Source organism: Miscanthus floridulus, chromosome 1 (assembly GCF_019320115.1).
Source record: "Miscanthus floridulus cultivar M001 chromosome 1, ASM1932011v1, whole genome shotgun sequence".
Classification (NCBI taxonomy): domain Eukaryota; kingdom Viridiplantae; phylum Streptophyta; class Magnoliopsida; order Poales; family Poaceae; genus Miscanthus; species Miscanthus floridulus.
In genome coordinates, this window is record NC_089580.1 from 30,933,657 (window position 1) to 30,948,651 (window position 14,995).

At 44.5% G+C, this 14,995-nt stretch overlaps 2 protein-coding genes across 2 annotated transcripts; one reads left to right on the forward strand and one right to left on the reverse strand.

Annotated features, from left to right (window-relative positions):
* Positions 1-1,447: 1,447 nt before the first annotated feature.
* LOC136472966 (mitogen-activated protein kinase kinase kinase 5-like) lies at positions 1,448-9,234 on the forward strand. Its single transcript, XM_066470697.1, has 11 exons — positions 1,448-2,183; positions 3,147-3,788; positions 3,869-3,956; positions 4,247-4,309; positions 4,399-4,562; positions 4,806-4,881; positions 5,682-5,741; positions 7,552-7,671; positions 8,063-8,272; positions 8,370-8,443; positions 8,588-9,234. Exons 1-11 carry the CDS (start codon positions 1,645-1,647, stop codon positions 8,799-8,801), a joined length of 2,250 nt encoding a protein of 749 aa, XP_066326794.1. The 5' UTR covers positions 1,448-1,644; the 3' UTR covers positions 8,802-9,234.
* A 2,681-nt stretch (positions 9,235-11,915) lies between these two features.
* Positions 11,916-14,312, reverse strand: LOC136453944 (uncharacterized). The gene is made up of 7 exons (XM_066454495.1): positions 14,009-14,312; positions 13,767-13,885; positions 13,585-13,677; positions 13,170-13,346; positions 12,643-12,711; positions 12,385-12,450; positions 11,916-12,299 (listed from the first exon to the last, which is right to left on the reverse strand). The coding sequence occupies exons 1-7, from the start codon at positions 14,310-14,312 to the stop codon at positions 12,201-12,203; spliced, it is 927 nt and encodes a 308-aa protein (XP_066310592.1). The 3' UTR covers positions 11,916-12,200.
* Between the last annotated feature and the right edge of the window lie 683 nt (positions 14,313-14,995).

A 14,995-nucleotide genomic window follows, 5' to 3' on the forward strand; every position in this document is an offset into this window, starting at 1 on the left:
AAAACAAAATGGCCCTATCAAATATACATTTGCCTTAAACCATTTTATTTTTCTCTTTCTTCTTTTCCAAGCTAGAGCACTTGATCTTCACTTAGGCCACCTTCATCACCATGACCATCATTTTGCTCCACACTTGGTGTGTACCAGCCTAGCTCATATACATCACTTAATGACAAATGTTAGTGCACTACGTTTCATCAATTAACCAAAACCAAACTAGGGCTTTCAAATGCGAAGTCTTTATCTGCCCCTCCGACCCTCATCGCGAGCTGGTAGTCTTTGAACCAGTGGTTGGGCCCAGTCTCGCCATCGTACCTGCCAACGTGGCTCGTTGGTCGGAAGCGCTTGGGGTAGTAAGCCGCTAATATCCTAGGCCCGAACGCCTGTGGACCGAAGTGGTCTTGGCTCGGGCTTCCTTTTGTTTGGTTAGGGTGAGGGAGCAGTGATTCGGCTCAGGTGTGTTGCCTTTGCCTCGATGGTGTCCCGCACGTACCGTTTCTCTCCGATCCGATTGCACACGGGCGATCGTTATTGGTCGGGGTCGCCTCGCCGCTCACGCCAAGGCTTGGCGCCTCTTGCCCTCGGTCAGTCGGAGTTGCTGGTGGAGCTAGTGCAGCTGCTGTCGCTGTTGAGATGGCCTTGAGTTGGCGGTGTTGCAGCGTCGAGATAGCCAACTCTCTACCTGTTACTCGAGGGCGATGTCAATGAGACGCCTTGCCTCCCACAACTTCTAGTTGGTGGTCAGGTCCAGCCTATCCAGGATGTCGTCCAGGCGACATGCGATGACTGCCATATTGTGCGTTGCACGAGGGAAACAGGGCACGCGAGGAGCCCCCGCGTCATTGCTGATGTCACACTGGGCGCTGCATGTGCAGATGCGCGAGCTACTTGCTTACTGGTGCTCCATCTCCTCCTGCTTCAGCTCAAGCTTGATGCGCTTGGCCTGCTTGTCCTTGAGTCGCTCTGCCTTCTCACGGAGGTAGGCGGCATACTGGGTTGGAGTTAGGTCCAAGGACGTGACCTCGGTGTCCTCGGCAGGAGGAGGTTCCCCCATGGAGGAAGAAACATTCATGCCCCCGTGAAAACTTTCTATCTCATCGGAGTCATACCCTGAGTCACCTTTCGAGAGTATCTCGAAGAAGGTATGCAGAGGCTTCGGGTAGGATGACGCCACATGACGCCTCCCTACTCGTGAGTTCACTGACTTCGTGGCAGAAAAAGCTGGAGCAGGTGCTATACAAAATCAGCCTTTTGTATATAAATAAACTAGACTAGATACATTTTACTTAAGAAAGTAATATAAAAGTTCCCTTTATAAAAAGCTGCATAGAGAAAAGGAAACAGGAAGGAAGCCGTGTACAGTGCACACTACGTGATGTGTGTGTGCATCGAGGGGCATTGACTCGCTGGACTTCTTTCCCCCAAAGCCGCGTGGCCGCCGATAGCCACCAGACGGAGCTGCTCTCCCAGAAAAACAACCAACCAACCCCGACTCCCGAGACCCCAGTGAGAAGCTAAAAAAGCCCAAATGGCGGGGGGGAGGTCGTCGTTTCCCCTCCCCGCGATCCCCTCCCTCCGCGACGCCATCTCCGCCACTTTATGATCACTAGGGTTTCGCTCTTCTACCCATAAGCCCTCGTCCCGATGCGCTGGTGGAAGCGCTCCTCCTCCCCTTCCCGCTCCGCCTCCTCATCCTCAGCATCCACGCCCGCTTCCCCCGCCCGCTCCGCCACCCCCCGTCTCATCGGCGGTTGGGGCAGCGGCGCTAGCTCCCGCCGCGATGGCAGCGGGGGCAGCAGCGAACCGCAGCCGCGGCTGATCAGAGCGCGGCGGATGCGCTACGTCGTCGATGACCTCGAGGTCGGGGTCTCCGCGCTCGGCGTGGACTCTCCGGCGAGGAGGGACGCGGCGGCGGGGTTTGCGCTTGCGACCGTGAGCTCCACGCCGATCTCGAGGTCTCCGAGTAACATGGAGGTGGCGCCGGCGAGATCCTCGTCGACCCCCGTGCTGCTGCCGCGTCCGCCCCTTCCAGGCGAGGGGGAATCGCCGTGCCGCGGGCCCTGGAGGCCGCTCCCGTCACCGGCGCCAAAGATGCTCGACGGGGAGTGGAACGGGCCTGCAGCGGACGCTCCCGGGGTTTTAGAGACTGGGAGCGAAAGGATGACGCCGTTACTCGCACGGAGGTGGTTAATTCGTACTATACTTGTTAATGTTATGTTTTATTGCCGTTATTATTCAAGTAGATTGTATTGTCTGCAAGGACGTCACCCTCACAGCTTGAGGATTCCAGAGTCAGGTTATGATTACTATTTACTAGCAATATTCGCATTTCAAAAAGGATAACACCGTTCACTTAAATTGTGTCATCATTGAGGTGTTAAACACTTAGGAGGGTAGAGTATCTTGCAGAGAATGGCAACAGTTTGTGGTGACTATGGTTCAGGGATGTGTCCTTTGCGCAGAGTGTGTTGATTTTGCAGCAGAGTATGGTGATTTTGAAGATATGGATACCATGGTTCAGGGATTGGAGCTTTCAGATATACATATACACGAGTTGAATTGTGATTTAGTAACTTGAGTTAGTTGTAGGGTGTTACTAGCTAAGGGTTTTATTGGTAGATCACGACATCAGGTCATATTAGGATGGCACGTCATAAAATTTTATTTGTTATGTATATTGAGTTGTCATGATTTTTGCACATGATGCTTTCATTATTGATTTGTACATATAATATTCCTTAGAATTTGCACATGATGATTTTTTAACTCTTAGTGAATTGATTAGATATGTACATGATGAAAATAAGTTAGCTAGGGTGTGGTGTTTTAATAAATAAGTGGCCTAGTTTGTTTCAATGCTGTACTGTAATTTCACTTGGTTGAATTGGACTCCTATGAAGCTTCTAAGCTGAACCAAAAAGACCCAACATTTTTAAGCTTCTGTTGAAATAATCTAGTTCAGCATTGCTGTTAAAAACTGTACAAGAAACAGTGAAGATATCTATCACTTTTTTTTTAATGTATGAGCTCTGCATTACTCATTGCTTAGACTATTTTCATTTTTGGAATATGTTTTGTGTTCCTTGAAGCACATCAATTCTGATTGGTGATCATGATGTTCATTTGTGATATGCCTATTATACCAGAGTGGTGGCCCAAACTCTACCTAAGGCTCATGAGAACAACGACTTTCGGTTAAATGGGACTACCTGTTGTCAGCGGAGAAAGGCTTTTAAAGAGAAGTTTCAGGATAAGAACTGTGCTGAAACTTTGAACTTCAGATTGAACATTCCTGCTAAAAGTGCTCCAAGCAGTGGGTTTTCAAGCCCTGTACAAAGTCCTCGAAGACTGAGTAACGTAGATTTCTCATCTGCTGCAATCTCTATCCAAGATACCAGTGTATGGTCAGCACGGTCTCTCTGGTCTTCTGATGCAATGGGATCTTCACCTCCTTGTGATTCACCTGACAAGTTTGCGGGTTGTCAGGAGCGTTCTCCTCTGTCTAGTCCACTGAGAAGTCCGGTTTTAAGATCAAGAAACCCAAGTGCACCTCCATCACCAATGCATCCGAAGTTGTTCCCGGAGAACCACGTTTCTCGCCCTGATGGCAATGGAAGTGCCAGTTTTCACCCATTACCGCTCCCTCCTGCTTCTGTAAGCCCAAAGCAGACAAATGTTAGCCACCAGTTAGTTCCAAAAGCTGAGATGCCTTCAGTGGCTGGTCAATGGCAGAAAGGAAAACTCTTAGGTAGTGGCACATTTGGATGCGTGTATGAGGCCACCAATAGGTACATCAACACATCTTTTTAGCATCATGATTATTGCTTCATTTTAGATTCTGAATTTATTCTCATTCACACACATAAAGGCACACTGGAGCTCTTTGTGCCATGAAAGAGGTCAATATAATTCCAGACGATGTTAAATCAGCCGAGTCTCTGAAGCAGTTGGAACAGGTTTGGTTTTATTTCATTGCTGTTTATTCTGCAATAATGGTATCACTACAATTGATCTATATGATTGTTCCCCACCAAAATTTGCTTTCAGATCTTCATGGTTTAGTAACATTTTTCGTATGCTGTTTTTGATTTGCATTCTTCTTGCATACTATATGCTTCTCAAGTGCAGACCAACTTCAGAACTGATTGGACAATGTTAAATTAATTGTGGCTCAGTATCTTCTTCTGCATAAAGATTATGCAAGTGTGCACCTACTTTTGTTGATTCGTTCTCACATTTCTTTCAGGAAATTAAGTTTCTTAGTCAATTTAAGCATGAAAATATTGTGCAGTACTATGGCAGTGAAACTGTAAGTTCACCTTTGTCACATTAATTACCTTTAGTATCTACGTGCCAGTTTCCAGTGCTTTGTAATGATTTTTTATTCAACTCTTGCAGATCGAAGATAGATTCTACATATACCTGGAGTATGTTCATCCTGGTTCAATCCATAAGTATGTTCATCAACATTGTGGATCACTGACAGAATCAGTCATCCGTAACTTCACACGTCATATTCTCAAGGGTCTTGCTTTCTTACATAGCCAAAAGATTATGCATAGGTAACTATTTCCTTGTTTTGAAAATTCTAAACCAATAATATCTTAACTTACCTCTTATTTAAATTTAAATTTTGAACTAAAAAATTAATAGCTTCATACATTTTTTTTATTTCCATGTAAGTAGTACATCATCCTGTCTTCTTTCGGACTATGCTTTTGCTGAATTTTTTTTTCCCATTTTCCAAGTTCTTGCATTATGCTGAAAATGTACAGATGTATGTAAATATAATTCTGCTCTTGCAGGGATATCAAAGGGGCAAATTTGTTAGTTGATATTCATGGTGTAGTGAAATTGGCTGATTTCGGAATGGCAAAGCATGTGAGTCCAAAATTTGCCTATAGTTTTCTGCTATTCGATATCACACACAATTAACCAGTAGTCAGTACCCCTGGATTTGGCTTGTCAACCACAGGCCATTAAGCTTATCACTACTGTATTCAAGATAACGATAGTACTCCCTCCGTCCCAAAAAGAATGTAAATCTCGCTTCACGAGGAGTCAAAGAATCTTAAGTTTGACTAAGTCTATAGAAGATATTATCTACATTTAGATCTCCAATTAGATGTATAATACTTATTACGCATCATAAACATCAATACTTTTTTTATATATTTGGTCAAAATTAAGAATCTTTGACTCCTTGGGAAGCGAGATTTACATTCTTTTTGGGACGGAGGAAGTATGTACCATATGCTGTTGAGCATGAATATTTGATGTATGATTAGGTGCTTAGGTTTGGGGTCATGTTTCTCGAATCAAATTCGATATGTTTGAACATGATCAAACTATAGTGATCAATTTGTTGAATTTGAAATCCTACCTGATTCCATCAAAGATACTTTATACAAAAAGTCTACCATGTATTTATACATTTGTACATAGATGCTTCTACATTAAAAACTGTGATCTATAGTATGAAACTATGAATGGTCTATAGTTCAACCCAACAATTCTACCTAATTCATACAATTGTACGTGGATGCCTCTATTTTAAAAACTGTAACCGAATGCTGCAGATCAATATAGCATTCATTTTTGTCTTGTAGACATATATTGTTGGTAATCCTCTTCGTTTCCTTTGTAGTTGATCTTTATTGCACATTGTCTTCCATTTTCAGTTGAGTACTGCAGCTCCTAATCTTTCATTGAAGGGCACACCATACTGGATGGCTCCTGAGGTGCGAACTGGCTATTCTTCATGTTAATTTCATCATTTTCTTCTCTTATGATTGTGATGAGGCTGATTATCCCAATGTGATGTAAATGCCTAATCACTTTTGTATGCATTATTCAGAATATGAAGTGTTGCCCAAAAAAGGACATGCTAATCTAGCAGTGGACAAGGACCTCCTTTTTTTAGAGACTCCAATGCCTTGTTGCCCCAAAAAAGAACTTGTTGATCTTGTAGTGGACAAGGACCTCCTTTTAGAGAGTCCAATGCCTTTTCCTCAATCAACGCAGGGGCTGCACTCATTTCATTAAAAACAAATAGTAACAACTAACAAAATGTACAAAAACATGCAGACTCTACACAACTGAAACCAACCCATCATCTAGAACATTGGGTACAAAGACGACATGCTAAAATAAAGGAGACGACCATAAGGCATGGAGACAGGCCCTAGAAAAGGCCGCCGAGGCCATGAGCCCCAGCTGTGCATCATAGAGCTGCATCCCCTTCTACTGTCTGCTGTGAATTGGAATAAAGAAAATCCAAAGGCATATTGTGCCTTCTTTTGTTATATGCTTAAGTTCAATGCATTGTGGCTCCAGATGAGGGAAACAAAATTATTCAAAACTTGCTCTTAGCATTCTAGAATTCAGTTCATCCATATATCAGTGAAAGACTGAAATGCAGTTTTGGGCCATGTTCTTGCTCCTCCATCTTGCAAGGTTGGGGCCAGGATAAACCTTCATGCTTCAGATTCTTCTGAGCTAGTTCGAGCTGGAGCCGTTCACCCTCCTTTTTCTCGAATCATGTAGGGGAGCTGCGTGTCATTTCATTAAGATAGAGAAAAAAGGCACAATAGGCTGACAAGAACAGAGGTCCAACCCAAGTACAAAAACCCACTCACACCCCCAAAACTCCCTAGACCAGATAGCGATTCACCCTCCTGGTAGTTAAGTTTCAGATGTAATTGGTATTAGTACTATCATGAATTGTAAGCAGTTAGTTGTAGCTGCCATCCGAATGCTCTTGCAGCTCCAAGTTTATGGCTTGATTATCTCATTTTCTACTGGAGTTTCATGGCTCTAATTTTTCTTTGTAGATAGAAACTGGACCAGGAAGTTGGCCCACTTAGGGCTTGTTCGGTTACCCTGGAAAGGAATCATTCCAGCTTCATCAAACTTATACAAAATTAGCTAACCATTCCAACTGGAATCTTTCCAGGGAAAGGTTCCTGTAGAACTGAACAAGCCCTTAAAGACCTAAGTTGCTCGTATGAATGAGAACCTTAGCAGGGCTATTTCTGTAGAAACAGTTAGGCAAAAGTTCTGTGCCGTGTCAAGTGCTGCCTGCTGTTGACCTGACTGAAGAGACCCCCCCCCCCCCCCCCCCCCCCCCCACCCACTTTTTTGTATGCACTCTTGATTACATGGGGGCCACAGCAGCTCTGACTTTGACATACCAGCCAGCAGAAAGCGCTCAAATGCACTGCTTCTGGCCCTACAGATGTTACAATCATTTTTTTTACTCTTTAGTCATCTGCATAATTAATGTGATTACACAGATGTTCTTGATGCTTAAATGAGATGGTTGTATTTAATGAAACTTGTATCTTAGTGCTATTAATTTTCTTTGAGCCAAAGAATCAATTTCCTCTCCAAATCACCATTCATTGTCGCCATGGTAGGATATATTTATGTGATGATATGCGGAGCTTGACATCTGTTTTCCTGGGTTCCACATTAGATACTGTGATGCCTTCTTGTAATATTAGTGGTCTTAGCATGGCACAGTCACACTAGCACATTTTTATGTTGCAGGTTGTTCGGGCTACACTTGATAAAAGTGCAGGTTATGATCTTGCTGTTGATATTTGGAGCCTTGGTTGCACAATCATTGAGATGTTTACAGGAAAGCCACCTTGGAGTGGTCTTGAAGGGGTAAGTTGTTTGTGGAGGCTTCCCTGTGATTTGGGTTAGATTTATGTAATCAGAGTTGCACATCTTTCTTTACCTTAGGTTCATTTGACAAATGATGATAACATGTCTTACATAGCACCTTGGCCCAATCAAGTTGTGAATAAGAAACAAATAATGCATCTTGATTTGTGCATACGCGATCACCTGTCTAATATAGTCATATGAGATAAGTAATGTTTCCACTTGTGGAGTGCGGTATGTGATCAGTGGAGTGAAAAAAAATGTTGTCTTTGGATCCTTATTTTTTTTCAGCTGAGGGGATGTGTGTTGGTGTGGGGATTTGTGCATATGCAGCTGTCCTACTTTTTTTTTCTTGGATTCTAACCATGAACTATATTTTGTGGTGCTACAGCCTGCTGCTATGTTTAAGGTGTTGCGCACGGACCCACCAATTCCAGATAATCTGTCCCCTGAAGGGAAGGATTTTCTGAGATGCTGCTTCAAGAGAAACCCTACTGAGCGACCAACAGCAAGCAAGTTGCTTGAACACCCATTTATCCAAACTTCAAACCACTACAGCCCGCATAGTGCTCCACATTCATTTTCAGGAATTAAATCTCCAGTAAGCTTTCTCCCTTTCTCCTTCTCACATGGCATGCGATATCCAAAGTTTCAACTTAAAGCTTTATGCATGTGTATAATTAGCTTGTTGGTGTCAGGATACTGTGCATAGCGGTGCAAGAGATAATCCCTGGAAAAGTGATTCATGTATGAGAGGGAAACATGCAAATAGGTGAGTACATCTGTTGCCTTGCTCTGTTTAAGTTCTTTTTTGTTGCTGATCTGTAAATCTGGTGATGAAAGTTTCACGTTATTTGAGACTTTTAAGTATTATTATAACCCCTGCTATTCTTTATTCTGATATTGAAACAAACAGTGCTCGGTCGTCAGGGTCATCTGCTTATCGGTTGATGACACCCCTACCCAACTTGGGAACCAATAGCTTGTCACCTCCACCTTTGAGTTCGGCCTCCAGTTCTGGCTCTGCAGCACATACACCGAACAGTATGCATTTTTCAGTCGCATACCATCAGCCTAGTCCTTTGCCAAAGCCTAATGGGAAGGAAGCAATAAATTTGATTTCACGTTGAGTAACAGCATGCCACCTATCACAACATCTGGGCCAAAAGCCACATATAAACAGTGCGAGTGTATCCATCCCTAACATCTGACCCTTGTACTGCCAGTCATAGTTGACAATTTTCTGGGTCTTGTAAAAATATTTTCCATGTAAAGAGATCACCACGGTATGATCACAGGGAAATGCTGCTAAATGAGGGAGCCTTGTGAAGTCTGTTGTACTTTTTGATTTCTGGGGAAATGATTGCATTTCCCATGTAACATATTTATTAGGGTGTAGCTGTAGGTAAAACTAATGGTCCTGATTGTGCCGACAAATAGGACATTAGAGTTGTAGTTGTAGCGTGTTGTTGTTGATGTTGTGTAATGATCATACTTGATGTAATCATTATTGATTTTTTTGGGGCCAAGTAATAATGCACGTCAATTGGCAACAGTGGATTGAGATCGCAGATCCATGTATGATTCAAACTTCCTCGTGGGTCGTGGCAGACTAACCGTTTCATTGTCAGAGAATGGGTTCATTCGTGCGTGTTTTCAATTTTTGTAGGGGAGTTTATTTTTTAGACGGTTGGTGAAAGAATTTGTTTTATGCACATGGTCCCCGGGGAAGGTCACCTCGGATGCAATCTTGAATTCTTGACCATCCTCTGTTGTCTGCACCACGTGTCCACGTAACAGACGTTGAACCATTTTTGTTCATCGAACATAACAGCTCAGCGTGCTGGCACCAATTCATTTTTTTATCATCTATATATCTTATATAAAAACAAATCCCACTCAATTCCAATATGGAGTCATCTACGATTCTACTCAATCCTCTACTAAATGCAACATGATTCTCAATATGCAAGTTATTCATGGCATTCTCAATATGCAAGTTATTCATGCCATTTTCCACTAAACGCCATATTCTATTTCGCTCACTTTCAATCTCTTCAAATGCAATAACTTTATTTTAAAAAAGTCCCGCTACAGCTTCAACGTGTGGAGTATCCTATGTCCTGTTCGTTTAGGCTGGTTTGACTTATAAGCTATGGCTGAAAGTACTGTTGGTTGGTTTGATGTGAGAGAAAAATACTGTTCGTTGACTAATAAGCCAAATACGACCAAGCGAACAGGCTGCTAGTTTCTTTGAAAGGTATAGGCTAATTGGTTACGCATGTTTTATTTCAACTGGGATTGGATGATTAATGGGAAGAAGTGGCAAGCATCCATGAATCATGACGAAATCTGTAGTTCTGGTCCAGAGGCTGATAGAGATATTTTTTGAGGAAGTCGGGAGGGGAGGCCCCTACCTAATTGATAGAGATGGCTCTAATCATTACTTATGAAAAGTAACAAAAATACCATGCTGTGCTGCAATGCAAAGTAATATGTTTCAGCAACTAAGGGCATGTTTAGATTAATTAGCCGTAACAATAAGATGTTATGGATCCAAATATGCCTAGTTAACTAAGCAGACGACAAAGTAACCTGGAAACTAACAGTGTCTGGACGTTTTACTTCGAAATCTCTATACCAGCTCCAAAAACGAGGTGGGGGTGATCCGATGATAGACCCAAGAATGTGTGATATCTTGAAAACCAAAATTCCGCTAAAAATACAGATTTCCTTGTGGATGTCGTGGGTGGCATGCCCGGGTGGCCGGGTCCAAACGACGGAACAGCTGAAAAGAAGAAGCTGGGTGTTGGCAAAAAAAAAAAGAAAATGAAAAGAAAAGAAGAAGCTGGGATAGATCAATTCTGTGCAAACTGTCAGTGGTGGAGCCACCGCCGGGCCACCCCGGGCGCCCGGCCGGGCTCCTACACAAGATGCTAACGAATTTTTCCATTGTATTAAATAGAAACTCTGTTTTTTTTCTAGATAATTACTCTTGCATAACGAGAATCGCCTGGGCTATTAAAAGTTCCTGACTCCGCCACTGCAAACTGTGTGAGAAAACAGAAACCAGAGATTATATATTCTTTCGGTGTCCTATTGCAGTGTTCATGTGGAGCTGGATTCGGGATAGTCTTGGCTGGAACAAATCTCCAAGCTCCTTGGATTCTTTAGTTGAACAACATTTAAGCACAGCGGGGCTCAACCAGAGTAGGTGGCCTATTTACCTGTTAGCTCGAACCCAAAACAAGCAGCTTATAAAATTCTTGGTTTTCTTCAGCACTGGAAAATCTTAGCGAAGACGGAGGATGGAGCTCAGCTGGAGAAGGCGTTGCAACATCTTAAAGAAGGGGAAGGATGGTGAAGATAACAAGAGTTTTCTTCCTTTCTAGTTTCTTTTGCTGTTCTTACCTTCCTGTTTCTTTCAGTCTATCTAGACAGTGGAGTGGGTTTCTGGAGGAGAGTGGTAGCCTCTTCTGATGTATGGGAGGCCTGGAGCCCTGAACTTTGTATGGGTGTTGGTATCCCAGCCTAACATTTGCTTTCAGTAGAAGCTGGACCAAACGGTTTTTTGTCTAGGAAAGCTGGCCAAACTTATAAGTTATGAACGTCAGCTAACTATTACTCTTCCGTCTCTTAATAAATTAACTTCTAAAGACGTCTTAAATTCAAATTTTAATGTTTAACTGAATTATATTTATAACACCAAACTAGTATCATTAAATGCACAATAAAACACATTTTCATATTGTGCTTGTTTAATGTCATAAATATTGTGCACTTTTTACATAAGTTCGGTTAAACTTAAAAATGTTATTTAGGGACAGAGGTAATATTAAGCTTTGGAAAAATCTGATACCACAAAGTTAGTGCGCATGGTCGCGGAAAACTCTTTTGAATTTGATTTGTACTACAATTCTCATAGACGTGTGTTGGTACTATTCCTCTCATTATTAAACTTATTACAACACCAATCTTGTGAAAAGAAATCTGTGTCAAATTTACATCGATAATATACCATATAACATATATCAGTACAAAAATGGGGATACACTTTACATGCGTTCTCCTGTACAGCTAGAGCTCTTACAGACGACCCTCTTTGGCAAGACTTTTATTGGATCACTGACTTAATCAAAGGTCGTACCAAATAAGCACAAATCAAAATGGCTTCTAAAACTAAAACTAAGATAAAAAGAGTAAAGCCGAAGCCGTTTTGGAACTAGAAGTCGAACCCACTAAAATATGGCTTCGCCTTGCTTCTCACTTTTCGGAGAAGTTCAGGCCCTTTAAAGAGGACCCTATGCGAAGCGTGAAAAGATGATCCGGTAAAGAGCAGGTGTCTCCGGCAAGAAAATGACGTAAAAAGTTGCTTCTCACGGACGATGGTGAGTTGGTGACCCCACTGCGAGACAGCGGCAAGCCCTAGTAGTAGGTAAAAATAGACTGTAATTTCATCAGAGGAAAAGATTATCTGCTCTCAATATTTCGCGCAGCTTCTGAATCTTCAGACACGGTAAGCAAGCTACTCAAGTCGATCGCTGAGGAGAAATCTTCAAGTCGATTCCTAGGCTCATGCCATTGTAGGCGATGGGTGCGTACATCCACATCTCATCAGAACTCAGCATCTGCTCAGGACAGAGTTATCTGTTAAGACACAGATTTCAAGCACAAAGCACCTGGATAGATAAAAGCGTGTCCGTTTATAACTACCTTGATCTGCTGCTGCAGGAACCTGACGTAGTGAACTGCCTCCTCCAGCATGGTGCTGATGTCGACCTGCAACAATGTGTTTCAGGACAGTTAGCAAATAGCCAAATACTACCTGCAACACTAATAGCAATCAGTCTTTCAAAAGGAATGCTAGTGTAGTGTCTTTCCAAAAAAAAAAAAACAAAGAAAGAAAGAAAGAAAGAAAAGAACACTAACAGCAGCGATGTACATAGCACAGATCAGAAGATGGCCAATTACTTTGGTTCCATTCGGCACCAGTTTCTGCAGAATCTTGAGCCTCTCATTGATCCTTTCCCTTCTTCTCTTCTGCAATCCAAAGAACAGAACGCTGAATCAATAATTGTGAGACGACTAGAACGATAGTGTGCAATGACCAATCTGCACGGTATGTTGCACTCAGCTCACCCTTGCGTAGTCGCTCGCCGTCCTTCTTAATCCCGTCTTGCCCTTGTGTGGCCCTCGTCTTCTCCGGCGCCGGGCTCCGGTTGCGCAGGCAAGTCCATCCCCATTCGTAACCCTAACCCTAGCCCCTAGATCTATACGTTTCTCAGTGTTTTGATTCTGTTTTTGGGATCATTTTCTCATCATTTTCTTCTTTTCGTGTTCTTTTTCTTTGCAGGTCTGCTGCCGATGCCTCGTCGTCAACTAGCCTTGGCGTAAACGGACGACGGGCAATGGCACCGCGGCCAAGCCGTAGCCGCGCACCGTTGAGGAACGGTGCTGGAGTTCAGCCGTCCGCGGCCGAGGGCCCCATGGCGTGTGACCCGCAGGGCGACGATGCCATGTTCCCTGTGACTGGCGACGATGACTTGGTCACGGCTGGGCTGTCCCCGGAGCACGACGACGACGGCCGTGACCCCTTTGCGGTGTTTGCTGGACGCCACCCGCGGGACACAGCCGGCGATCGACGTCGATGCCGTCGATGCCGTCGATACAGCCGGCTAAGTGTGAAAAAATTGTGTTGGTCAAAATTCATACTTATGTGTTCATGGTTGAAAAAAATGGATTGAGATGTTTATTTGGAGGTGTTTTAGATTTAACGGGCTGTGGACTGGCACGGCCTGCTATTTTTGCCGTGCCTCACGGGCCAGCACGGCACGAAAAATGGCCCACAGGCCCGTGCCTGGGCCGAAGGCCAGGCCCGTAGGCCGATGAGGCACGGCCCGATAGCCATCGTGCCGTGCCGGGCCGGGCCGGCCCGATGCCCAGATATAGTTGCGAACTCTCCTGACTACACTTCTGCGACGTTTTGGGTGCAGCTTTCTTTTCATGCTTCGACGTTCACAGCCACAGGAGCCAAATTTAGCATCGCCACATCACAACAAAACCAAAGATCGTAGACAGAAGCATTGTTTACGTACATTAGCCGAAGCGCGACTCTTCTTCTTGTGCCGTCCAAGATCTTCTCCGTCCCAGCCGGCCTGGACCTTCCGCTTCGGCTGCGGCGAAGGGTCGGGTGGGATCGGGTCGTCGACGCACGCGCTCCTCTCCTCCTCCCCGTCCCCGAGAAGGTTGAGGTCAATGGAGGGCGAGCATGGCAGCGTCGCGAGCGTGTTGATCCCGATAGACACGTCCGGCTCGGCGAGGTCGTAGTAGCAGCAGCAGCAGCCGCTGCTATCGAAGAAGTACGCCCCGGTGCCGGCGCCGCTGGCGCTGCTGTTGCTGTTGCTGGTGTCGGCGGCGCCGGGTCCAGTGACCGTGACGTGGCACGGCTCTGGCCAGTACGTGGCGCTGGTGGTGGCACTGACCACGCCCAGCTCGTCGTTCTGGTACGGGTACGGCGCCGCCAGGAACTGCGCCACGATCTCCGACTCCTCGTCCGGCGCCGGCGCCGGCGCCGCCTGGTACTGCGAGCACCAGTGCGCGTCTCGGGACTCTAGCCAGGCGGCCAGCTCGGCTTGCGACATTGTGCGAGGACGGACGGACCGATCGAGGTGCAAGCAACTGTGTGTGTAAGCACAGTAAGCACTAAGGAGAGCAGGAGTGACTGATCGAGGGTTGGTCTTGGTTGAATGCACGTATGTGGATGGCTGGATGGCATCAGGCCAATGGGTATTTGTATGGCGATGGTGACAAAAACCTAAGAGTTTCTAATACAGCTCAGGTAGCTGGCTAGGTGTGATTCGAGGAGAGTGTTTGCTTAGAAAAATCTGAACAAGTTTCAGACATAAAAAAAACACGCTGGTGGTGCTTCACCGAGGATGGGGACAATAGTGGTCAAGATACGCGGAATGCCGGAATGGTTCTGATTCGGGAATAATTGGCTTGTTTAGAGGACCTGAAAAATGATCGGTTTGACATCCGCGTAAATTAAACTGCACATATTAACTGGCCACTCTCTATTTCCTTGATCTGAGAAAAAACAACATTTGTCTAACAGCTGTGAGCAGGCACTGAATTCTTCGAAAGTCTTTTTTTTTTAAAGACCCGGAACAAAGCCGGCATATATTAATAAGGAGAGAAAAGAATTACATATGCAAGCAATGCAAACGACTTCCCAGTTTAACAGACTGTCAATCTGGGCGAAAAAAAACTTAATGGACTACTCACAATCTACGGATACAACAAGAGGCCATAACAACTTGGCCTC